Below are 26,691 nucleotides of genomic sequence, written 5' to 3'. Positions count from 1 at the left end.
TGCTCTCATAACCTCATTTAGCCTAATCTAAATACCTAAACTTCCATTTGGGTTTCTTCTTTTTTTTTTTTTTTTCTTTGGGGGTAAATTAATTTTATATTTATTTTTTAAAATAAAAAGTTTAGGGAAGAGGTCCTTCTTCTGCAGCGATATTTAAAACACGGGTCTTATATTCTCTAGAGCTAGTTTTGTAAACTGAGCCAATCTGTCCTTTACATTTAAAGCAATCAAACCCTTTATATTAATGACTAGTTCAGAGAAGTAAAGAAGATTGCATCTATCTTCACTATTGAAACCCAATGACCAAGTGAACCAATTCAACAACCCCCCATGTCCTTTCAAATTCAAAGGTATTTATGCCTTTTGTAAAGATGGATCGATCAGTTCACTTTCTTTGACAGCTTCTAGCTGTCTTCTGCTGATTAAAGTCAGAAAATTAATTGTGGGGGATTTAGAAATGATTTTTTTTTTCCTCTAATAGTTTCAAATAGTATTTTAGTGTGAATGTCTGTTCTTTGTGCAAGCTTAAGTGGTTTTCTCAGGTGTCTACTACATACACAGCTCATTACCTTTTTTTTTTTTTTTTAATTTGCTTCTATTTAAGAACACTTCTAAAGCTTTTGTGTTATATATATTTCTCCAAGTTTCTCTTCTTCTTGTTGTTCTTGTTCCTTTGGTAATGGATTCTTCCAAAGTCTTTGGAGGTGCAGAGGAATGTCAAAGCAACGAATCTGGCTGGACCATGTATATTGGCGATGCTGCTGCTGCTACTACTGATGATGGCGATGATGATGGGAGTGATCATGATGGCACGATGAATGCTAACCATGAAGATGATTATAGTGATGATTCCATGGCTTCTGATGCTTCTTCTGGCCCAAGTCATCATCACTATGGAACTGCAGAAGCTCTTTCCAGGCCTATTAAAGAAGCTGATGAAGATGATAATAGCAAGTGTACTGCAGGCTCAGACAAGAAAGCTAAGAGAATAATGGAAAAGCAAAAAGCTGAAATGAGGAGAAAGGAACAAGAGAAAGATCATCAAGAGATGATGCTTATGTCACGAAGGGTTATAACTCCTGCTCAAAGTGATTCCAAGGCAAGAAAAAATGTTTGGAACATGACCAAAAGAAAGTAGTTCTGTAGTTCTTTTGCTTAACTTGCGGCCATATCATAAAATAATAGTTAGCATGGGCTGAAAATGTTATAATTGTTATATGAAGCTTTGAATGTAAGAGCGAGTTCAATAAAAGAACAAATTATTCTATATTTGATGACCCAGAATCACATATTTTGTAGAGCTTGTGGTTGTGATTAATATAACAGGCTTCAATTTATCCGAACACATGCACGTAACAGCAATATGCTTCTGATTTTTACCTTACACTTCAAAGTTAATTTAATGTATGCTGAGAGCATTAACAAGATAAGAAATCAGGTATTGGTAACCATTAATATGTATATGTGGCAGTAAAGGCAATTCCAATTACAAATTATATATATGCACCATGTTTGCATAAGAATATTAATCACTTAATTCGTACAGCATGTGTTTTATGATGATACAAGTTATATACTTCATTCTTGTTAGTTCAACATTTTAACTCATAAAATCTCTTGAAATGATACAAAAGAGAGGTTAATAATAAATTCCACCATGTTACAAGATACATATATTTGGTTTGCATTTATGCATTAATTTAAAATCTTTTAGAGAACGGATGATCTCATAATGATATTTCCAAAAGTTTGAACGAAGTGCAAATAAGTAACATTTTATTTTATTTTTTTTACGAGTAAATTGTATTAAAATGGCTAAATTGGCTGATAATGATCAAGCCACAACGGGTTCAAAACTTCAAATATAACGCTTAGATCTTTCTTAGGAGATATTAAGATGTAAGTCTCTATTAGGACTGTAACAAAGGGCAAAAAAAAAAAAAAACCTAGGTGAGTTTTGAGAAATACCTAGTTAATCAATTATATGCCCTAAAATCATATTTAAATGAAGTTCATCTGAAAGAATTAACTAATGAGTTAAAGTAATGAAAACATATAACACCCATGCTAGTTAGTGATGGCTAAACGACATAGCTAGGATGGATCTGTGGGACATAACGCATAACTTAATGAGTGAAGTAATTGACAATTTTCAGAGCCCCCACAAGCAAATTTACAAATACATGAAGCCTCTTGCGGGCATCTGCAGAGACCTTTCGCGAGCTGGTTTCGCATATGTGGTGTGATTTTATCATTCTGTAATTGGAGAAACATTCTCCCATATGTAGGAATGTACAGCATTTTTGCTTACATGCACGTTAGCAAGTACGACCCACACAAGGCCACAACAAAACCAGTTAGGTTCTACATCATCTTTCTGCCATATTTAAAGTTGAACTCTTAATAATTTGAAGCATAAATTATTAAGGCTTCCTTTTGCAGTTGGATCAACTTCTAACAATAAACTTTTGCCAACATCATACGTGCATAAAGATTTCATTTTCTTTGACTCTAAAGATAGTATCTGGTCAGTTTCTTTCGCACTTTATAATTATACAGATTCGTGCAATACGGATTGTATCAAGTCTGTATATATAACTATATAAGAATTGTATTGCTCCAAATTGTCTTATATTACTCAAATTTGTAGTTTGTGAAGTGTGAATAATGTCTACACCCAGGGATTTTCGTGTATGTATTTGATATATATTAAAAATTATAATTCATTTAGAAGTTCTCATGAGTATTAATTAAAAAAAAAAAAGGAAAAATGTTTGAAATAAAACATCATTTGATGCTGTCTCGGGAAGGACACAAACAGAACTATCAAAATTTAAAACTCTGAAACTACATGAGGTGGGTTTGGTCCAATCTGTCCAAACTTGAGCTGGAGGTTGAATAGACTAGAAGACTGTTAATTTAAGTTAAAAAGGTGAATTATATTTCAACTAGTTAATAAAACCGGTAATATGTTTTTGTTTCGATTGAGAAATAAGACAGTATGGAAATTGAAAAGTGTGAAGTAATGCGCTAAGCAAAGTGGATAGCTAAAAGGCAAAATGAAGAGGACCAGAGGGCAGACGCTTAGGTCACAGGAGCAATGTTTGTTGATCAAGAAGCATACAGGTCATGTGACCACTTGTTGATTATATTTTGGTTTTTGGATGCATCGTTATCATGGTAGCAAGTACCAACTTCATTAGTGGGGGACGCTATTTCCATCTGAATGGGTGACATTGTCGTTTTCAAATGGAAAGTGACTCAACCAAAGTCATACACATGTCATACTGGATCTTGTAATGAATTAACCAGCTGGCTACAGGCCTGCCTATATAACGAGGATCAGCATCGGCGATGTATGTAGAGCCCTAGCCTGCACTGCATCCTGAAATTGAAGGAAACAGTTACTTTAAGAAATTACAAAATGGATAAATTAATAAAGCAAAAATTCCTTTAAAGAAAATTATTCTGGCTGTCTTGCTCTGACATAATGTTACAGATATGCTCCTTGTTACTTGCTAGTCGTACATCCTCAGGAACAGGAAAATTTCGTCCACAGCATCGTTGAGCCTGAATTGCTGTAGTTCTATTATATCATATAACCCATATATATCTTATGGTATGTTTAATTAGGGAATCATAAGTCAGAATTGAAATTGAAATCGTGAGACCCACCCCAAATTGATAATAGGGAATGGAAGACTGATTTTGGTATATACGAGTTAGTTTCAGTTTTCTTTCCTCTACCTATTGTGAAAATATAAAAAAGAAAGTTGTTGAATATATCAAGATCGTTCGAGGGAGCATGTACCTCCAAAATTTATGTCAGTGTTTTCTAATTCAGCGTGTGTCTCCTGCTGTTTATTTCTGAAAATTAAATAAAGAAATATTACAACTATCCTTCCTAGACTATAGGCTTGTGCCAACAAAATAGCTAACAAACTAGCTTGGACTCTAACTATTCCAACAGCTAACTTAACTTATTCAAACAATGAAAGAAAAAAATAATTAATGAAAGAACAAAGACACGTAACAACTCTTCCCCCCTAAATTGCAGCCTTGTCCTCAAGGCTAAGATGAGGGAACTAGTTTTTGATGAAGTCACGATCTTCCCAAGTTGCATCTGCAGGTGCCTTGAGGTCTAGAATAGCTTGGGGTGCTAGGAGCATTCTTTCTTCAGCGATGTCGAGAATAGGTAACTGAGACTGCACCATCTCATCTCCAATCCTTTTTTTAAGAAGTGAAACATGAAAAACAAGATGTATTCGGGAAGTGCTTGACAATTCTAATTTATATGCTACCTTGCCAATCCCAATATTTTGGTCCCTCCCAATGCTATGTATTACTCATGTATTGGATGATGATTTCATAACTAATAAAATTACTTACGAAAATGATATTTGCGCCAGGTCAAACCCCGAAAACTCAAAATGCACTATTTCACTAAAGCAAAAAATGCAGCGTATTGGCTGTCAAATATTTCCCCTTTCCTTCATCAACCGAGGTCCAGCCATTTGCGATCCACCATTCACAACTCACAGTCACCATCATGTATACCCAGCCACCATCACCGCCACTACTGACAGCCATCATGCAACAGCCACAACCATTCACAAAGTGACAGAGTTATCACAGCCTGAGGAAATGCTTCGATCTTTGGCTTTTTTAGGTTATGGCAAAATAGGGATGAATTAGAAGTATAATTGGGCGTAAGTCATGTAAATTGCATTTGATATGTAGATTTTAATTAGAAAATTAAGGCAACACGGAATTAAATTAGTGGGAAAATAGTACATTTTCAAATATGTTATTGACTTAATTTTCCTTTTCTCAAGTTCTTACGTCAGAAACATGACATTGAAATAGGTTTAACTATGTTTTACAAAATGATAGCTTCAACAAAGTTAAGTTTATTACAGAGTGTGTAGGCATAATCTAAGTTTTGTCAATGGTTTGATACGCTTATAAATTTCTTATGTTCTAAATTTTAGATCCAGTTTCCATTGCCATATTTAATCTCTTGCTTTCGGGTATACACCAAGACGATAGGAGGCTTCCGGTGTTTACGGATCAACATTTGCATTATTTATGCAACGTGACTGGTAGGTTTATTCACAAAGTTCATTTATCTAATACACGATTTTTAGCCTCACTTATGTCAGTATAATATTTATATAAGAAAATTGCATTATAGATTGTATTTAAAAAAAATTCTCATTTTGAAGACTTCTATTTTATTAGGATGAAAATCTTAATTTTCCAGAAGACGCACATATTCATAAAGAGGTATGTCAAAACCTTATACCTTTATGACAATATGAGAATATGTGGCCCATCTTTGCTATCTGAAAATTCTATAGAAATAGACTGAGGTGATACAAGATGGCATAGCTCGTTTCATTTTTGCTAATAAGACCTATGGATGTATACATATATATTTTATAATTGGTTACAATCTACATATGCTATAACCAATTTGGATATATTACCATATGAATTGTATTATAACTTGGAGATCTATATCTACTCCTTTTAATATTTAGCCACTACTACTCACATTTGTATTTAAATATATTACTATATGAATTGTATTATAGCTTAGAGGTCTACCTCTACTCCTAGTAATATTTTGAGAGATATCTATGACTACTCACATTTGTAAGAAGAAATTTATCGTTATTTGTTTTTACCAACCACCTTCTTATGTGTGTTTTTAATTCTTTCGATTGGGATTATACTTGGTCTAATGTTGGCGGTACTTTTATGGTAATTATTTAAAATATGATTGAAAGTGCTTTTAGCACTAATAAGAATGTTTTAGATAGCTAAAATTGTCGTTCCTATTTTATTTAATTTTTGGTTGAATTAAATGTTGAGAAAGATGATTTGATAGTAGGTTTTAGTCTGAGACAATATCCCACTCTTAATAAATATGTAGATTGCAGGTTTTTCTCCACTCAAACAAACCACACAAACACCTCTAGATATTAAAACATTCAACACATTAAATGAAACAAAGGAATTGTAAGCTTCTGAAATGCCACATCAATTTTTCTTTTGCTTTGTCAACTTATAGCCACCTTAACCTATATCACTTTCTAAGCCCCTGTTATCTAATTAAATGTACTTATGCTTTAATCTCACAAACCATAGAGCATGTATGTATCATGTATCCATGACATCGGCTCCAAACCTAATAAAAAGGGACATGAGCCCAAAAAAGGTATTTTATGTCATAGTTCAATATTGGTGCCATGGCAAGGGGATTTTGTATTCCTTTAAATTCTAATCCTTTGCTGGATGTACAGTGTGCATATTAATAGGTCACTGTTAATGACATAGCAACAATGTTATTAATTAAGCATGCTGATCAAAGCTTTGTACATCAGCCCTTAAACTAATTTTCTAGTGCTTTTCTAGGTGTAGGTTTGAGAGATTTGAGAAAGTTTTCATATTGAGATAAGTTGAGGTAAATAGTTTTCAAAACAATCGAGGTAACTGTACCTGTTTTACTTCATAGTTTCATTTTAGTGTTGTGGAATGATTGACATTGAACTGGACTCAATATGAACTTATTTCTAAACTGAATCATGTTGTTTTTTTATAAATATAATGCTGGGATTCAGGCCTTGATGAATAAGGCTATTTTTATTTTTTTGGATTGTTTCAACAGTCTATTAATCACAATGTCATCCAACAAAAGTAAGAATTGAAACTCATTGCAAATATGTAACGCATGCGGAGTTGTTAACGTCACATAAACCAAAGAATCTAAACCATAAATTTTGGATTTGTAAAGGATGTAAGAATTTTTAATAGGTAGAAGACAGTAAACCTAACGAAGAGAAAATTGATTTGTTAATAGAGGAGAATAGAAATTCGGCATTAGAGATTGAGTGTTTGTCTGTTAAATTTCAATTATTGTATAAAAAACTTAAGCATATGCGAGAATGTGAAATGTAAAGGTGATTGTTGGATGACGAACTTCGGAAAAGTCAAACACCACAATATGATCTTATTAAAATACTCGTGATTGTTGTATTATATTTTCTATTCAAGTATTATTTTTAAGTTATTTCAATTTGTACTGTGTAATTGGAAAAGACATGTGGAAATATCTAATAGCATTTTCTTATGAAATATAAGTTTCCGAGCCATTTGACTTAACTGAGTTAAAAATTAAAGTCAAATTATGCTACTTTAATGTTGGAAAAATGTCATGGCCACAAGTTAAAAGATACAAATGACTAAACAATAGTATAAATATAAATTGCATTTATATGTGTAAATTAATTGCATTGAACAACTAACAAAACCAAAATAATACATAAAAACATAAGTTAACTTTGTTTATTCATCAAGCTAACTTCAATGGAATTCAATCATGTGCTTGGTTCATTAGTTGAAAACTCCCTTCGATTGACATCCTTGAAATTTTGTTGTGGTAATTGTTGGAAGTTTACAGTAACACCCTAAGCAAATCCCACATCAACAAAGTACGAGAGAGATACTTGGTTTATAAGACTTAATCCACACCTTAATTGGAAAGATGAGTTTTGGAGTGTATGGGTGTCCCAAGAACAAAATCGTGCGGGCCTTAAAATATCTTGTCAGGCCTGAGTTGGGTCATGACATAATATATTTGAGCGGCTTCGCGAGTCTTCTTGAGTGATGATGAGACAAACCTCTGTGAAGACGCTGAGTCTCTAAAGGTGGTGTATGTAACACACTAGGCGAATCTCACATCGGCAAAGTATGAGAGAGATACTGGGTTTATAAAAGTGAATCACACCTTAATTGGCAATACACATTTTGGGTAGGGGTGACAAAAAGATTCGCTCAGTCCAGACCCGGACCGCACCGAGGCGTTGTAGGTTGGGTATTACTCGGCCCGGGTATGAAGTCGAGTCGGTCTTGGGCATCACTTGATAAACCCGGAGCCTGTCTCAAAACCCAAATTTTATTAAAAAAATTATAAAATATATATTATTTTAAATATTTATATTTATTTGACTCATTTATTACACATATATAAAGTTTTAAATACTTAAAGTTTATATTTTCATGTTAAATTTTATTGAAATAAATTTAAAACTTATAAAAATACCAAAAAAATAAAAAAATACACATATAATATTAAAAAATATAAAATCCTGGTCCTCGAATTAAAACCCAGGCCGGGCATCTAAAAATTGCATTCGGGCCAGGTCCGGCCATCGCGATACCTGGATCCGGCACATGATTTTGCCAACCCTAGTTTTGGGGTGTATAAACACCTCAGAAACAAAATCATGCGGGCCTTGTTAATGACCAAAACGGACAATATCTTTTCAGGTCTTGATAGGGTAATGACATTTGTATGATGAACTCTGCTATAATTTATCCAAGACTGATAGTAAAGGGAAAAAATTGCATGTTCTAGGAGTGCCTATTGTGCTCGTTATTGTACAAAAAAAAAATCAAATACAAATAATCAAACATATGATAATGAATGGAAATGACAAATAAAAAAATATTATCATGGCCATCTTGCTCTTTTGTGTTGGGATTGTAGTAGCCACCTGAGAAGATACATCATGTATCTCCGAGTCTTACAAAAGTAAGCAAGACACATTTAAGACATATATTAAATTAATTTAAAATGAATGTATTAAAGTGATTTAAATTACTTTAATGTAATAGAATTATCTCTATAGTTGTGTTTACCTAGACATTGTTCAACTTCTGTTTTGGCTTTTTAAATTACTTTCGCTTTCTTTAACAAGGTGGACAAACTTTAAGACGAGTTACTATTAGATCCTGTATGATTACAGCACAACTTCTTGACCCACCATCAACTGTTGTATCGTCATTGTCACATCGAATATCCAGAGATATATCTTTCATTACTTTCTCGATCCAACCCATAATATTTTTTTATGGCTTTCTTCGTTTTTTAAAGTTACCTCAGCAACATCATAAAAAGCAAAGCACTCATCTTTATATCATTGATGTTCAATGCTCGAACTCCTCGCATTATAATTAGCTTTCACTTTACTATAGCATCTCCGCACATCTTTCATCTATCTTCGTATAATATACTTTTCAGGAAATAATTTTATACGGTTATGTGACAACAATGCAATGGCATGCCTGCAAAGAATACCATTATATTCAAACATTGAACACACACAACAAATTTCAACCTCATTTGCTTTAAAAATAACTTTAAGAGTCTTTTATTTACTCTTTCCATGATTTTTAATGACTTCATACTTTGATCCCCCAACACTGAAAACTTCACAATACATCTTATTTATTAGTTCATGTTGAAATTCTTGAAACTTGAAAATAGTGTACATTTCTTCAACTTGCTTCTCATTGCAAAATCGGTATGATATGGCATCCGTTGACTAAAACACCTAGCATTTGCTTGTCATTCTTTTTCAATTTTTCTTTCCATTGCCTTTTCATATTTCTCTACAAATTACTGTAAAAATATTTTTGAGTTAACATACCCATCAAAAAAAGTATTCATACTCTTATTACGTTGAGTGGTTGACATTCCAACCTAAAAAGTAGTTTTAACAAAACATGAAACTATCACCAAGATCATATTTCTCTAACATGTCATGCCATGTTTTCTCAAATTCAAAAGGAGTTTGTGAATCATAAACAACAAAATGCAATGGAACTTTAATGTCATGATATTATGCACACCTTCCTAACCTTCTTTAGTATATGTCACTGATAACTCTATGAAATGAGAGTTATCATAACATTTCTAGACCTAAACTAACATTACTTAGAGAGTTAATGACAAGTTTTTATCCTATTTTTAGTAAATTTTGCATGATTGTTTATTTAAGCTTAATTATAAAAATTTGTTGTGTTTTAGATCGTTTTTAGCTCTGATTAAGTCTGATATTGTAGGTAACCCAAAAGCTCATTCTTTGTTGATGGATGCTGTAGAAGAAGGACTACATTGTTGTAGCAACAAGCTTGCAGAAAACAACAAAAGACTTATCTACATATAAGCTAGCACAAGTCTGAGCCATAGAAAATGCTAGAGTAAATGTTGCAGCAATACAGGACCAAATACAGACAAAACTATCAAGGCTATTCACACGCCAACTGACATAGTCAGGCGCAGACAAAACAGTGGCAGGTGTGGCGGGCAACACAGAAAAGAAATGTGATTCTAAAAAGCCAAAAATAGACAAGTGTCATCATTTTTTTTTAGTTGCCCTAATTCCAAGCTATGAAGGGATACGTTTTAAGGAAACATCGGATTCATTGCCATCACACACAAAAAGAGAAAAAGACAGAGAAATTTCATAGCTGCATTAGAGGGCCTTTCTTGGGGGAGAATAAGAGAAACTTGAAGAAAAAAAGTGACATTTTAGTCCTTGTAACTCAACTTTATTCTTATATTTGATTCATTTTATTTTCTCTTGAATGATGTATTTCATGACAAACAATTACATTTTTACTGTTTTAAAGTTTATCATGAGCTAAACTTTAATGTAGTTAGGTTTTGAATGAGCTTAATGGTTATTTAATTTATATGTGTAAGTTGTTTAGCATCTGCTATAGCACTTTGTTTTAATTTCACATATTGTAAATCTCTATTTCGGTTGACCGCTCATTTAGTGGTTACTAGTTAAAAAGGAGCCTAAAAAGGTATGACTTAATGGAACAAAATTAAGACAATACATGGTTTTAGATTGTGTTTCATAAGTTGAGTTAATCTCAATTTGAGTAGGGTCATGCCTAATCTAAAATTAGTAAAGAACTAGGTATAAGGATTCACCTTGTAGTGCAAGTCTAGATCGTATAAAGCTATGTTTAATTTTAATTTAACAACTGATCATTGTTAGATTGCATATAGATATGAGATATCCAAAATGCGATAGCTGAGGATGCATTAGATATTCTGTCTAGTGTTGTAGTAAATGTTGCAGCAACTACACCTCAAGTGTAAGACAGTTAATAACTATTAAGTGAGTTCAGAACATAATTATCTCTTTGTCATTGAAGATTTTTTTTGTATTTGGCTATAGTTTTTCTTTATTGTATTCTATTTATTGCATTTTTTCAATTTCATTAAATTATTAATCTCGTCATTTATTTTTTTTAATTTAGTTTACTCAAATTGTACTGTTAAAATTGTTATAGCAACTTATATAACACCAATCCCTATGGAGACGATCTTGAATACTTATCATTATATTACTTAATTTGTACATTTGCACATTGACACCAATATACATCATATCGAGCACACACCTGGCACAAACACTATTGATGCCTAGTATTTGGAAAAACAATCCCAATTGCATTTTTCATCACTTTGTCTTAGTATTTGATGATTCCTAAGGGAGGAGAGCCAGACATAATGATAGCCATGTGTCAAATAACTACGTAAATGTCTCCGTGTCTAATTGACCCACATCCTAACAAAATAAATGACCATGATAATTTAACTCCCACAAAAGAAACAAATGGCATATCATACTTATTTATAGGGTGTCGTGCTCTTTGGATTTGCCCAAAATACATTTTTTAACCGACCCTCCTTATCCAAGTCAAGACTGAAGAAAAATACATCATTTTATGTTTGCATTTTCTTAAAATAACTATAAATTACAACAACATCGCCTTGTCAACATGATTTCTAGCATATCTTTCTAAGAATCAAATATTTTCAAAACCACCAATCTCAACAACAATTGACTTGAAACTTTGATCCATTTTAATTCCTGCTTCTTTATTTATTTCAACCTACTTTTTAACAAAAAGACTAATGGTACGGTTGCATCGATAATACCTACTCTTGCTCGGACTCAGGCATGATTATGTTCAAGATACAAATTTCTAATTATCCAATTTCCACTAACAACATCCAAATGTCCTCCAATTTTAGTGTTGCATCCAATTTTTTCGTTAGGTTAAAGCCACAAAACATGATTGAATTTTCTTTTTGACTTGCCCTTTCACCTACAGGTAAATGTCACATATCTCAGACTCCCATCATTCCCATTTCTACAAAATCTCTGCATCACTGGAAACCCCTCTTGTAGGCCATAAGCTTTGTAATGTTCAGATATTTCATTAGGACTGTTAAAAGACATCCCAACCTTAAGCTCATAAACTTTTTCCACCAATTCCTCATTATTTTCTTCAAAATCAGCCCCCTGTAAATCCTACAATTCCTCAACTTCATCAACCCCCTCCACTTGTTCCAAATTGTCCATTCACTGCTGCAAATTAAAATAATTCAATATATTATTAATTAATTATTGCAAATTCATTAAATTTAGAAACAATGATATAGAAACAAAATGAAACAACTCAATATTCAAATTGAAACAGTTGAAACAATAATATAGAAACAAAACGAAACAACTCAAGATTCAAATTGAAACAACTGAAACAATAATATAGGAACAAAATGTCACAGCTCAAGATTCAAATTGAAACAACTTATTACCCATTATATTAACTTAATTTAACAACAACGACAATGAAACTCGCTTATTACCAACTTATTAATATAGAAATATAGAAACAAATGCTCAGTTTATTACCCGTTTATTAATCAACATCAAGCAAAATTAAAGCTTTAAAACTCAACTTTATGCGAAACAGGACAATACCTTTAGCTCAAGATTCAAATTGAAACAACTTCTTACCTATTATATTAACTTAATTTAACAACGACGACAATGAAACTCACTTATTACCCATTTATTAATATAGACTATAGAAACATATGCTCAACTTATTACTCACTTATTAATCAACATCAAGCACAATTCAAGCTTTAAAACTCAATTTTATACCAAAGAAGACAATACCTTACCTTATTGCGAGGCCATGTAGAATCAAAACTCAACTTTCAAGGGTAAATGTTGAAACTTAATCTTCTATCAGAAAATTTTCACAACCACTGTAAATGTCGAAACTTATCTTTCAGGAACAATGCCGAAACTTATCCTTGTTTAAGCTTTTGCTTTTGCCTTATCTAAGCCAAACGGTGTCATTTTACATAGAAATAAAACAAAAAATAGACAAAATGGCATCGTTTTAAGGCCGTTTCAAGTCAACCATTTCGGATTTGACCTGGGGTTTGACCCAGGACAAACATCAGCATTGAATTACTTATTCCCCATCCAATAAATAAATATTATATTAGGTGTATTCAAATTGGGACTTAGATGCTAGATTGTCTAGCAATGTTCATCTCAAATTGTTGTTTCTAGATCATAGAGTTTTACATTGAGCACTTCAGGGCCTTCGAGCTCAGCCCGTCGAGCCTTACTGCCCAAAATTGATTAACCTGTCAGAAAAGTTCCGAGCCTTGCAATCTGGGCTGGCCCGATCCAATCAATCCAACCGACTGACCTTAGGCTTTTGGTAATGTTGTTGATTATAGTCAGCAACCCAATAAATATAAAATCAGCCTGAAGTCCTCCACGTAATAACAAATCAATGAAACATCGTGTGTTGAGTGTTGACGTGGACTAAACCTCGCCTAGTCATGGCATCATCTCCTGCTCCTTCCGTTTCCATCTGCTGTTGCTGAGAGAGCAGGAAAAAATGTCGAAGCTGTTGTTCCTTCACACTCCTCACTTCACACCTAAGAAACTCCACACCAAAACTTTCTCAGCAATCGTAACTCAAAGCCTCACTCCTCTCCACTGCAAATGCCGACTCCTTTCTTTTTCCCTCAACACCACCACGACGCGCTCAAATTCTCACTTGCTCTCTCAAATTCATTACCACCGCAGAAGCTTCTCCGTTCGTTCTTTCGACGATTCTTCATCCGAGACGAAGATTCAAGAACCGCAACAACAGGCGGTGGTGAATGAAGATTACGAAAGCCGAGGGAAATCGAAGGACGTGGACGAGTATCCGAGCGGAGAATTTGAATATGAGAAATTTAGCGCGTGGAAGATATTTACGGTGAAGCTTCGGATGCTTGTTGCTTTTCCCTGGGAACGCGTTCGCAAGGGCAGCGTTCTCACAATGAAATTGCGTGGCCAGGTTTAGTTCTTGTTCTTTTACACTTTATAAAATCTAAGGGATGATCTTTGTTTAATTCCTGTGGTTTTTTTTTTTTTCCTTTGTTGATGCTGTCATGTTGCTCAAATACTGAAATGTCATTGGTGAATTCATGGAATGGTGAACAGGATTACTCTAGTATATTATTATATGTTGTGATATCTGAAGAATCGCACTTTATGCTTTGTGGCTGAGATAAGCAAATTTTTTTTTTTAGAATTTTGTCATTAGTATTTAATTATGAGAATGCATCTTTAAGAAATCACGTTTAGTTCATTTTGTGATAATATGCACTGTACTTCCAGTTAATTTGGGAGTGATTTTGCTGCTGCCAAGAAAGCTATTGAGTAATAAAACTTCTTGATGGCATTTGGCCGGAAAAGTAATGCATTTTGGAGAAGCACTCCATAGATGAGTGCTTTGTAACATACACCTCTATTGAAAATGCTTTATGTGAAAGCAAGCCATAAAGATATGCTGCTTGTCTCATCTGTACCAGGCTCCCTAATGTTTGTGGATTAGTGAAGAAAAAACATGTTTACCACAAGATAAAATGAGAGGTAGCCGCCTGATAGTCTAATCTTTTATGTTTCACAACTAAGATTGAATTGTTGCCAGGATCACTCAAATGCAAGTCTTAAATTTTTATTTACTGATGACTTTTCATTCTGTAACCTTTGGCATGATTATTTGTTTTGGGGTTTGATATTTTTTCTACTTCTTTGTTGTTTCTTTAATGTTCAGATAGCTGATCAGCTAAAGAGCCGTTTCTCCTCAGGACTATCACTACCTCAAATTTGTGAAAATTTCGTAAAAGCAGCATATGATCCTCGTATTGTTGGTATTTATCTCCACATTGAACCCTTAAGCTGTGGATGGGGAAAAGTTGAAGAAATTCGGAGGCATGTTGTAGACTTCAAGAAATCGGGTACAATTGTATTTTTTGTTGGTTTACTTCAATATACTTGGACATTTTCAGTATTTCTTAAACTTAAATTCTCCCTCCTCTTGGGTTTTGATTAAATCCAGATTCAACCGGTTGATTCATAAGGAGGACAAACAGCCTCTGGTTTCCCAAGAATTCATGTAAAGCACATGTGACTAACAAATGCACAATGAATTTTTCTCGTTACGTAAACTGTATGAAGAACAACTACTGTCTTTATGATTGCATGTTGTGTGCGCATGAATATTTACACTTGTGGCGTCAACTTTTTGAATGTGTCTGGCCAAAAAGTTTTTCTTTTCAATATCCTGGGTTCTGTTTCTTAGATCAATAGCAAAAGCTACTGTTTTCTCTGAACAGTTATGTTATTCTTACAAGTGTTGGTTGGAACTTGTAGGTAAATTTATTATTGGCTATGTTCCTGTATGTGGAGAAAAAGAGTATTACCTTGCCTGTGCCTGTGAAGAGCTATACGCCCCTCCAAGTGCTTACTTTTCTTTGTATGGTTTGACCGTTCAAGCATCATTCCTTGGAGGTTAGTTGATTTTTCAATGTGTTGGATGGTTTCATTTAAAACTAGACAAATGACAGACACTTAGTGCTCTCTTATGGTTTGCTCCTATCTTTTCTCCATTTGGAAAATGGCTTGTACAAGATGTAAGGTCTATGACTCTATGTTGTGCAAACTTTGCCTATTGCTTGCTAAAGATATTAGTTTCCACCCGATGATGAAAATTTTGAACAATAATGGTCATTCTCTATGTGGAACTTCCTGTTTCTTTCCTTGTGTCAATTATTTTATCTCATTTGTTGCTAACCTGCTGCTAGTTCATTTGGAAGGTCATACTTGGGATAAATTGTGGATGTGTTCCTAGCGGAACAATTTAGATAACTCATCTGAGATATACTACTGCTTAGTGTCTCAAATATGATGTCCCTTGTTCTTAACTTATAAGTTAAAGGAAATGGTTGAATGTTTTGCTTATATGTGCACTAAAGCTTACAAAGCAAAGCTGCAATTCAGTGGAAGTATTTCCAGTTTAAATAATTTTTTTTCTTTCCTGTTCACCGCTGCTTTTGACCTCTCCATATAGATGGCATCTCTTAAAGTATCTTCTGAACTATCTTAAGTCAAGCTTTTGATTGTTTGATAACATGAATGAATATTTCATGGCAAAGACAGCAAGAAGATACAAGTTAGCAAGTTTGCCACCTGAAGGAAAAATGGACTTGCTGAAACTAATACATTTTTATGCCTGGAAATCATTATGCCTTTGTTGTCATGAAACATGAAAGAGTCAGGAGAAGAAATTTTGTGGTTTAATTGGCCTGAGTGACCACACGTATCTCATATATGCTTTTAAGAGGAATTCTTGTGGTCTTGTGCCCGTTCATGTTTCTCTTTTGATGACATTTATATGAACTAAAATTATTCCTTCCAAGTTTTCCAAATACATAATATTTTAGCCTGTGCAATGGTTATGCTGGCGGTTTATTGTAACAGCTGTTGGAAGTATATAAAAATTGTTTTGCAGGTGTTTTGGAGAAGGTGGGAATAGAACCACAAGTTCAAAGGATTGGTAAATACAAAAGTGCTGGTGATCAACTTACCCGCAAAACTATGTCCGAAGAAAACTGTGAGATGCTTACTGCATTGCTAGATAATATTTATGGGAATTGGCTGGATAAAGTTTCTTCCACAAAAGGTGCTTTTTTAATTTGTGGTTGGGCCTTTTTTTTAAGTGTTCAATGTTATTTCTGGTTTTATTTGAGTTTTTTTCACAGGAAAGAGAAAAGAAGATATTGAGAGATTCATTAATGATGGAGTCTACAAAGTAGAGAGGTTGAAAGAAGAGGGCTTCATAACAAACATACTCTATGATGATGAGGTACAGTCGTACAGAAATCATTTCCTTGTTTGCCTAATTTGGGATGGGTGTATTAGAATAAGCTTACATGCATGATGTCAAAATCCTCAAACAATAACTTTTAGACATATTTTAGGATGAGATACACTTTCATTTAGTGGGGGGTGGTTGAAAAACATAAATAGTATATTGGTAGTGCAAGAGCATCTGTAACATGACCACTGCTACTTTGCTCCTCCTAATGTCTCCAAGAACAATGACAATGAAAGAAAAGTCATATTTTAATAATAAGTTGCTCTGGAATGATACTATGCTGCCATTGCAGAAATGAGAAAAATACATAATGTAATTGTGTTAAATCAAGCATGCGTGACAGAAATAAATAAAATAAATTATTTTGTCTGTCAATTTGCAGGGACAATTTGATACAGTGTATTTACTTATAATTATTATGTGCTAATGTTTTGAAAAGATTGTGATGATGACCATTAGTTGGGATGTGTCTTGCTTCCTTGAAAAATATTATTTGCGTGTTTTATGAGTTGCTAATAATGTCATATATGCAGGTTATTTCAATGTTGAAGGAGAGACTTGGAGTCCAAAAGGATAAAAACCTTCCTATGGTTGATTATAGGTACCTTCACGAAGAGGCCTTCAAGCACCAAAATTTCTCCATGTTTTGAGCAGCAATTTCTCTAAAATTGTTATTATCTGCAAACTCTTCTATCATTCAATCCTAATTAATGCCGTTACTCTCTATTATTTTAGGTTGTTATTTCGGTTTCTATGTATTCAGAGAAATGAAATCTGTATCATTCAAATGGATACTAAACTATGTTGTAATTGCTCTATCATGATGAAGGCATAATATTAACTCTTGCCTTAAGAGTTTCACATTTTTATGTGTAGGAAGCTTGTTCTAACGTCTCGCTGGTCTTAGATATGCAAATTTCTGGCAAGACTTTACCATGGGTTATTGCTTGTTCTTAAATAAAGTTGTCTCTTTCAAATTAAGGGCTCCAAATGTTTAATATATGAAAGTTATTAATATTATCCTGTACCTGTAGGAAATACTCAGGGGTCAGAAGATGGACCCTTGGTTTAACAGGTGGGGGAGATCAAATTGCTGTGATCAGAGCCTCAGGGAGCATTAGTCGTGTACGGAGTCCATTGAGTCTGTCTAGTTCGGGTATCATCGGAGAGCAATTGATAGAGAAAATTCGTAAAGTGAGAGGTATACTTGAATTTGTGTTTTCACTTTGATATCTCAATTTTTCACTGAAGATGAGACAACAGTTCATATCCCTTTAAACAGATATTATAACATTACCTTATCCCTTGAGACAAATGCCATACAATTGCATCAGACCATCAACTGTTCATGTTTTTTTGAATTAAAGCCCATTTAAAATCATGTAGTGCATTTTTAATCTATTGTGATGTGAAAGCTTTAGTGGATATCTTCTGTGTGTTTCTATTGTTTAGGTTTGTAGATCATTTTTCTTAGGGTTCCTTCATGTGCTTATGAACTCGAAGAGAATTAAGAGTTATGCATCTTCATATTGGTTAGATGTTATACACACACACACACACACACACACATATGTATGTATGTATTTGTTTGTTTGTAGCACTGGTTTTATTGACATGAAGTTCATGAATTTGATTCAGTTTATATTATATTACTCAAGAGCATCTTAGTATGGACCCTTCTACTGCACTTTATTTGCATGTTTAGTTGCTGACTTTTGCATCTTCATTAGGAATAACTTTTATCTTCCCAATGACTGCTACTTTTCTCCAGAGTCCAAAAGATATAAGGCTGCTATCATTCGAATTGACAGCCCTGGAGGTGATGCTCTTGCTTCTGATTTGTAAGTGCTGCTGTATTATATCTTATAGTTGAAATTGATTCATCATTCGTCCTTGAACATCTGGGAAGTCATTGTCTATGCCTGCATTGATGGAGCACATTTTCATTAATTTTTGTTGCTTTATGAAAGACAAAAACATGAAAAGGAAAACAAAGTACTGTGGCTGGTGGTCATTAGCTATTACCCCTTGATCTTTTTCCATTTTCAGAATGTGGAGGGAAATCAGACTCTTGTCTGAATCTAAACCTGTCATTGCTTCAATGTCTGATGTAGCAGCAAGTGGAGGATATTATATGGCAATGGCAGCAGGGACAATTCTTGCTGAAAATTTAACCTTGACTGGTTCAATTGGAGTTGTAACAGGTGAACTTAATAACTTCTATGCTACTGAAACCTGATAAGTATGAAGTGGCAAATGTACAAATATTAAAGTAACTTGATCATACCAAAATCAAAATTGGTTGGGAAGTTGATAAACATCTGATATCTGTTGCCCGCAATATGATAATACATACACACATTACACATACAAAGAAAACATAATTAAAGGATAATCTATCATTTCATTTGTTTTTGAAATGTCAATGTTTTATATCTTATTGGAAAAAGAGGGAGATAAGAACCAAGAGCAAATCACACCTCTATTTATGTTTGTGGTTAACTTTAGTATGAGCTCTCACCGTCAGAAACTCTCTGAATATACAAGTTCTGTCAGATCAAGGAAAACAAGAGACCTATCTGGGGAGTATGTCCTTAGAACTCCCAGGCCTCATATCCCAGGAAACCATGCACATGATTGAAAATGTCTCTAGGCATAAAACAGTGCACTTCACATCTTATGGTAAAAAGGGGACCTATATTACTACACACCAGAAACTCTTTCCATTTTATTTTAACTGATATTTCGGAACTCATATAATACATTCTCAAGCTGGAAAGTCGTAACCTGGATTGCTGTATTATAAATTTTAAGCTACTGTATGGAGTAGATGTCAGTGTGTTCAAGGTGTTGCTTGCAGGGAAATTTAACCTGGGCAAATTGTATGAGAAGATTGGCTTTAATAAAGAGATCATATCAAGGGGAAAATATGCTGAGGTTCTTGCAGCTGAACAGCGACCTTTTAGGTGAGAGATCATGTTGCATTTCTTGGTTTATTAAGAGATGCCTTTATAAGATGAAATTCAGTTTAGTACATATCCTGTCAAGCTAGATGCTTCATTCATTATGATGTTTGCCAGTCCCATCTTCTGACTTTGTATTATGCGACCCTTCTATTCTTTTTGCTGGAGATAGCTTCTAGATTGGAAATTTCTGCTGTACTTGTCTTTTCAAATGCTTCATTACTTGAAAAAATAACCAAATTTAAGTCTCTAGACCAGATGAAGCCGAGCTGTTTGCCAAGTCTGCACAGAATGCCTATAAGCTATTTCGAGACAAAGCTGCTTTTTCAAGATCAATGACTGTATGTTACCAACTGAAGTAGTCAAGTAGGTTCTTTTTATGTATTTATTTCTTTTGGAGTTGGAAAAGGAAACCTTGATTTTTCTGTTTTTCATCCCAGGTAGATAAGATGGAAGAGTATGCACAGGGCAGGGTCTGGACTGGTAATGATGCAGCTTCGCGAGGTTTGGTGGATGCGCTAGGTGGGTTTTCTCGAGCTGTTGCCATTGCAAAGCAAAAGGCTAATATACCTGAAGACAGACAGGTTGGTTCTCAGGTTCCCTGGTTATCGTTTATATGGCAAAATTCTGTAGAATATCATTGATTTGCTTTGGATATATTTACCGCATTTGGAAATTAGTAATAGCTTATTTCCAATATCCTATTGGACCTTGATGAATTATTTCTGTTCAGACATTGGATGTTTCACTCTCTAGGATTGAGTATTCATACTTATGGTATATTTTGGTAGTTTTCTCCATAGAAGAATACAGGGATACCGGTCTCCATTAGTCCACGCAATTTAGGAAGACGTTGATCACTTTTTCTGAGTTGTGGGCTGTGATTTAATGAAGATTGACCATGGTGTTTCTTCTCTTCCCTAAGTTCAAAATTACTTTGTAGCAGAGTAAGCCTACCTTTTCACCTGTCCTAGGAAAAATCAAATGTTTGTAGAATGACCATATGCCAAGTTGCCTAGCATTTATAACTAAAAGCCACTTGAAATTAATTACCAGTCAGTGCTGCAGTGTTTGATGGTCCGGGAAGTTACCTTGTATGTGAGAACTAGCTCATTGGTGATATACTTTCTAGCCATATTAGTGTGGGTACCTATCATTAAATTTGAAGGTGTAATAAGGAATGTGCTTCTTCCATAGAACCTATTCTAATGTGTATATTTTGCATGGCACCAGGTTACTCTTGTTGAAATGTCAAAACCATCACCTACACTACCAGAGATCTTAAGTAGTGTGGGAAATTCAATAGCTGGAGTGGACAGAACACTGAAGGAACTACTGCAAGACTTGACATTTTCTGATGGAGTTCAAGCCCGGATGGATGGCATCTTGTTCCAGAGACTGGAGGGAGTTGCTTATGGCAACCCCATCCTTACACTGATCAAAGATTACCTCAGTTCCCTCTGACCTGAATTAGTTAATTATTGTCTTTATCTCAGTTTTTGCCCGTAATTTTTGGGTTGATCATCCAGAGATGTGCTTTAGATCTATGTTGGTGGAGAGGATCCATTAATCAACGAGAGTGGTGCCCACTTCATTGCAAGAAAGAAGAGGAGGTAAGACATTGTGTTTGTGTTTGCGTCTGCGCTTTTGTATATAGCATGTATATGCATAGGAAATTACAGATACTGGACTCTTCAACAGGCATTGAAGCGGATTAAAGAACAGAGCTCCCAGCTTATTTTGGGATTATGAAATTGTAATTTATGTATGACCCTGATTCTCAGCTGTCATGACTCGTAGCATTGACATGTCTTAACGACTAACGAGAATGGCAGTAGTTGTTCCTACTTGAACGGTGGACTTCTCTGTTCAAACTTTTACGTTTCGAAAACTGAAGTCAAATGGGAATATTCAAGCAAGAGTTTAGAGATGGTTAATGATTCCTTAAAGCATGCCTCAATTCGTTAATCTGTTGATAATTGGAAGGAGGGGTGGTGACTGGCAGACTGCAATGTCATAATTTTTTATTAGAGGAGATTGGTTTTTATAGGTTTATTAATTTAGACTTCAAAATTTAAATCCATTCACAAATTTGCCAATTTCCATCCAAATAAGGGTTAATGAATAGAGAAATATATGATCGTCAACAGTAGTAGTAGTCAGGGCCATTCATTGTGCATCTTCGTCATGTGAAGTTAAATTAATCATTATTTTTAATTCAGTTAAGATTTTATCCATTGTTTGTGATCATTATGGTTTCACTTGTACGGTTAATTTGAAGTGTAGTAATTTAAGCTTGACGCCAAGACAGAAATTAAAGATAATTGATGGGTTTGGCGAGCACTATAGTTGACGTAATATATCCAAGTCAATAGTTTTATTTTATTAAATTTTCATTTACATCTAGTTGACCAATTAATCCGTTGGTAAAATATAAAGAATTTTTTATTTTTTGGCCAAATAATGAAACGATAATAACTGTTATTTCAAACAAGTGATATTTGAGCACGATATTTAATAAATTTCTCTCGTGCTTCTAATGTTTCTCTGACCATGTAGTCATATAAACCAAAAATCAATGGAATAAATTTTTTATTTGAAAACCTAAAGACCATGTAGTCATATTTATTTTATTTTAAAAGTAAGCTCATGTCCTTGGAGAAAATTGTCGATCATGCTCATGTCCCTGCAGTAATTCAATTTATGAAGCAATTACTTAATTTAATGCAACACGTACTCAATCTTTTACCAATCGTTTAAATTTCTAAAATCCTTTAATTTATTGTCCACATAGGAAAAAAAAAAGAAAATTATGTTCTTATTTGTAGATTTTTCAAAGCTTCGTGACCCATTCCTTTTCAGTTCTTCATTTTATCATTCCATACAGAGCTAATTTACTTTCTATGATTCTTATGTACCTTTCTTAATTCTTTCAATCTAATATTATTAGACAAAAACAGAAATTTAAAGCAGTAACAAAATGATTTTTCATCAATAAAAAGCCTTTAATTTATTGGTTAATTAGATAACAATATTTTAGCCAAGTAATTTATGCGTTAATTAAATTAAAAAATCGAAATAATCGGCCATGCAGAATGTTCACCATATATTTAAAGCTAGCATATATTTCACATCACCTTGAACAACTAACTTTGCAGGAAATTAAAAAATGTTTTTTCATCAATAAACAATTCTTGGATTAGGGGTTCATAAATTTCAAAATAATCGGCCATGCCCCCGTGCACCAATTCTACGCTAATGATCAGTCAATTGTGGACATAAGAATATAAGGTCATCTTACAAAATAATCAATTTGCCGTGTGCAACTAACTGTGCATCAAGTGAACGCGGCTGAAATTAATTAACGTTACAAGTAATCTAATAATGTTAATGCGTAGAAAATTTTTCAATGCATTGTTGGGGGGAAAAAAATCGGTGTTTAACACCCACGATTCTTTGATGTTTAAGTACAGTTAATTTTTCTACGCACATCACACATCGATTTTTTAAACGTCAAATTCACTGTACATGTTTGATGTGTCATCAAACATCGATTCTTTGATGTTTAAGTACATCAAATTGACATTTTAAAGATTATATATATATAATAGAATTTAATATTTTCAATTTAGTAGATGAGTATTAAGATAATTTTTGGAGTGTAAATAGTCCTATGTATTTATTATATATTTCTTGCATTACATATAAACATCTGTTCAAATACAAGGATTAATAAATAAACAATTATTTTAATTTTTCTCAAAAAAAAAAAATCTATGTTCCTTTATCCGTTTATTAACAGGATTTTACTATGTTACATTGAATGTACCATACACAACCAACAAGAACCACACAATTATGTGGGTCCCATAATTTGTGTAGTTCTTGTAGATTGTGTATGGTACATTCAATGTAACATAGGAGCTCCCTTATTAACAATAACAATTATCAGCTACGTAAAAGAAGATAATCTATAACATTTACGAACAAATTTAGAGGTCAGAGCTTGTGCATGGAGATTGGAAAGCCCGATCGAGACTGATCTTTATCATCATATGATTTTGAAGTATTTCATTTTCATATAAAGAAAGAAAGTAACAACAATTACAATTACCGTGTACAAATTGTAATTGCGGATTGATGGCCAACGTCAACTATTTGGATTGTCATTATCTTCATATCCAACTATATATATATATATTCTAATTTTGATTGGATTTTAATTAATGAGTAAATATCTTTCTACAGAAGAAAACAGATGGCCGTGACCTGTCCTCCTAATAAGTCGGACTTCATTCCTATTCTGAATTATTAATTCCATAAATTCTAGGATTCTCCTTTAATTTCCTCCGTTTGGAAATTGAAATAGCTAGGTATCTGACTTGTCTAATAACATAAAGAGGGAGAGTAATGGATAGAGTCATAGAGAGATGGAGTATCTTCTCCGCTTAAATCAGGGGATGCTAAGGGACCGTTTGGTATTGTTTTTGAATTTATATTTTATAAAAATAAAAATGAAAATGAAAATGGTGTTTTGCAGTGTTGTATTTCAAATTTAAATATGCGTTTAGTATAATTTTTTATATCCTATATTTTAAAATTGAAAACAGTAATATGCGTTTGGTGGACACATTTAAGAGGATAAAAACAGTGAATATGTGTTTGGTAATATCATTTTCAAAAACAGTTTTTATTAAATATTTAAGTCATATTTATGAATAAAAAGTAATTGTTTAACTAATACATACACAACCATTCCACAAATAGTTTAAACAAAATAATTATAAAAAATTACACGATAATAAAATTTGAGTATCAGCATTAATTAAAAAATGTTTATATTGTCATTGTTTTTACACTAATTAAGATATTATAACACATGATTTAAACATAATAATTATAAAAAATTACATAATGGACGTCATGCATTACATGTATACTCATGCCATATTGAAATTCTATTTCCTATACCATTCATCTCTGCAATTCAGATTTCATATCAAATCATTCATTAAAAGAATTAAAATACAACAATATGTAATTTACAATATTCACATTTAATCAATGGCGAATATAGCAACAATTTAAGTTATTTACAAATCCAGAGCTTGGGACCATGCCCTTAGTATTGCTTGCTGCGATGGAAGGCCTTGTCTCAGTCTCACTTGCCATTGTGACTTCGTTTGGGTTTCAGGTGCTTTGTCGAATGCAATAACTACCTATGAAGTGAGGGTGGTTGGTAGACATCAGCCATCAAGTAAAAAGTGCTTGTTTAGCAAAGAAGATGCAAAAGCACAGCAGTTCCAAACATAACATAAAGCCAACACAAAACCAAATTGTCCAAAACACATAACTGAAAATAATATATGGTATATGTATACATAGGTGCCCAGTGTATTTCATATCCAATCACAACCATTTTGCAGTAATTTCAACTAAGTATCTGCCATTTGAATTAATCAAGCATATTTGACAGAAGTCATTCTTTCTATCCCCAGACAACTCTATTTCAACCTTCAACTATTTATCTGCCACTGCACTATTTTTAGAATTATCATCCTTTATTCACCCAAATTCTTTACAACCCAAGTGAATTAAATATACTCAAATCTAAACAAGAAACCCGAATTCACCCAGGATAACATAAGATTGGGTGTAAATTAAAGCCCTATTTATATTTGATCAGTGCTTGGCGAAGCTTGGATTCTTGACGATGGTCACAGGGCAAGACGCAAGTTATTAACAGCCCATGATAGAGCAAATTTTCTGCTCAGCGAAAAGTCCAGTGCCACTCCGATCTTCTTGTCCCCTGCCATTTTTAAAATTGATTGAGAACAAACTTCATGTCCTTGTCCATGCTACGAAAGTATGAACAAATAATCAATTCCAAAATTTTGGCATAAACTAAGGGAATCCACAATATAACATGCTTTAAAAAACAATTTCTCAAAATGATTCAAATAATTAGTCAAATAATTACTCAAAATTTGCTGAAATAAAACAAATACCAGCAAGAGAAAAGGCCGAGAGAACAACGGCAGTCCAGGCGATCAAGACAGAGCAGCAGCAGCTAGACTGAGACAGAACAACAGTAGCTACGTGGAGACAGAGCAGCAACGACCACAGCAGAGACGGAGCTGCAATAGTGGCTGAGATAAAGTTGCAGCGGTAGCAGAGACGAAGGACAACAGTTGGCACACCGTGAGAGAGTAGATCGGGAGAGATAAGAAGAGAGTGTGTGTTGTTGGATGAAGATAAGGAGAGAGAGGACAAAGATCTGTTGTAAGATCGAGAAAGAATGGGGGTGGGGGGGAGAGAGAGCTGTTGACGAAGAGAAACAGATGAGGAGATATAGCCACGAGCTCATGATTTTGTGTTTTTAATTTATTTTTGAGTTTAGACTTGTAATATTTAGAGAACATGTTTAACATGTTTTCACAATTGTAGTTATAAAAGTGTAATCTGGATTCCTTATTTTGTAATTTGTTCTATGAAATTAATGCACCAAACATGTATCTTTGTGGATTCAGAAAACGAAAACAAAAACAAGGGGTGAAAAAGGGTACCAAACAGGCCCTAATATTTCTGATCATCTCACTTTGGTTTATAAAACAAGTCGTATTAATTAGTGAATTAAAATTTACGTTGTCTCTATCCATACGGTGGGGTTCAGGAAATGCTGTTGCAAGCCAATGGAATTGTCCTGTAGTGAGATTGCACATGCGGATTAGGAGCAATTCCATGTGGAGGCAAGCCGTTTCGCGACACGTGGAAGACCGAAAAGACGAAGTCGGATTACACTGCACGTGCCGTACGTGTCCCTCACTGCACTATT

At 33.8% G+C, this 26,691-nt stretch overlaps 2 protein-coding genes and 1 long non-coding RNA gene across 4 annotated transcripts; 2 read left to right on the top strand and 1 right to left on the bottom strand.

Moving 5' to 3' along the window:
- Positions 1-28: 28 nt before the first annotated feature.
- LOC112498843 (protein SOB FIVE-LIKE 4-like) lies at positions 29-1,230 on the top strand. The gene has a single exon (XM_025100562.2). It carries the CDS (start codon positions 680-682, stop codon positions 1,136-1,138), a length of 459 nt encoding a protein of 152 aa, XP_024956330.2. The 5' UTR covers positions 29-679; the 3' UTR covers positions 1,139-1,230.
- Positions 1,231-13,465: 12,235 nt separating this feature from the next.
- On the top strand, positions 13,466-21,744 carry LOC102608153 (serine protease SPPA, chloroplastic). Of its 2 annotated transcripts, XR_003066259.2 has the most exons (14): positions 13,466-14,028; positions 14,791-14,974; positions 15,390-15,527; positions 16,528-16,698; positions 16,778-16,881; positions 17,427-17,494; positions 17,928-18,094; positions 18,665-18,734; positions 18,943-19,097; positions 19,754-19,859; positions 20,110-20,197; positions 20,297-20,440; positions 21,090-21,469; positions 21,558-21,744. XR_003066259.2 is itself a non-coding variant. In XM_006485664.4 (13 exons), the coding sequence occupies exons 1-13, from the start codon at positions 13,582-13,584 to the stop codon at positions 21,318-21,320; spliced, it is 2,073 nt and encodes a 690-aa protein (XP_006485727.2). In that variant the 5' UTR covers positions 13,466-13,581; the 3' UTR covers positions 21,321-21,744. The 2 variants fall into 2 exon arrangements, 1 of the variants encoding a protein (XP_006485727.2); XM_006485664.4 differs by having other exon boundaries at positions 21,090-21,744.
- A 3,654-nt stretch (positions 21,745-25,398) lies between these two features.
- Positions 25,399-26,412, bottom strand: LOC127901243 (uncharacterized). Its single transcript, XR_008053392.1, has 2 exons — positions 25,865-26,412; positions 25,399-25,714 (listed from the first exon to the last, which is right to left on the bottom strand). It is a non-coding gene; the product is annotated as an uncharacterized LOC127901243 (long non-coding RNA).
- Positions 26,413-26,691: the final 279 nt, after the last annotated feature.

This window comes from Citrus sinensis, chromosome 3, assembly GCF_022201045.2.
Source record: "Citrus sinensis cultivar Valencia sweet orange chromosome 3, DVS_A1.0, whole genome shotgun sequence".
In the NCBI taxonomy this organism is placed as follows: domain Eukaryota; kingdom Viridiplantae; phylum Streptophyta; class Magnoliopsida; order Sapindales; family Rutaceae; genus Citrus; species Citrus sinensis.
The sequence above is the reverse complement of the archived record's forward strand: the minus strand, read 5'-3'. Positions and strand labels throughout refer to the sequence as shown.

Coding starts and splice junctions, on each gene's coding strand:
- LOC102608153 (XM_006485664.4), top strand. CDS start 13,582: ATGTCGAAGCTGTTGTTCCTTCACACTCCTCACTTCACACCTAAGAAA. Junction 15,528..16,527: donor TCAAGCATCATTCCTTGGAG/GTTAGTTGATTT, acceptor ATTGTTTTGCAG/GTGTTTTGGAGAAGGTGGGA. Junction 17,495..17,927: donor CTTCCTATGGTTGATTATAG/GTACCTTCACGA, acceptor CTGTACCTGTAG/GAAATACTCAGGGGTCAGAA.
- LOC112498843 (XM_025100562.2), top strand. CDS start 680: ATGGATTCTTCCAAAGTCTTTGGAGGTGCAGAGGAATGTCAAAGCAAC.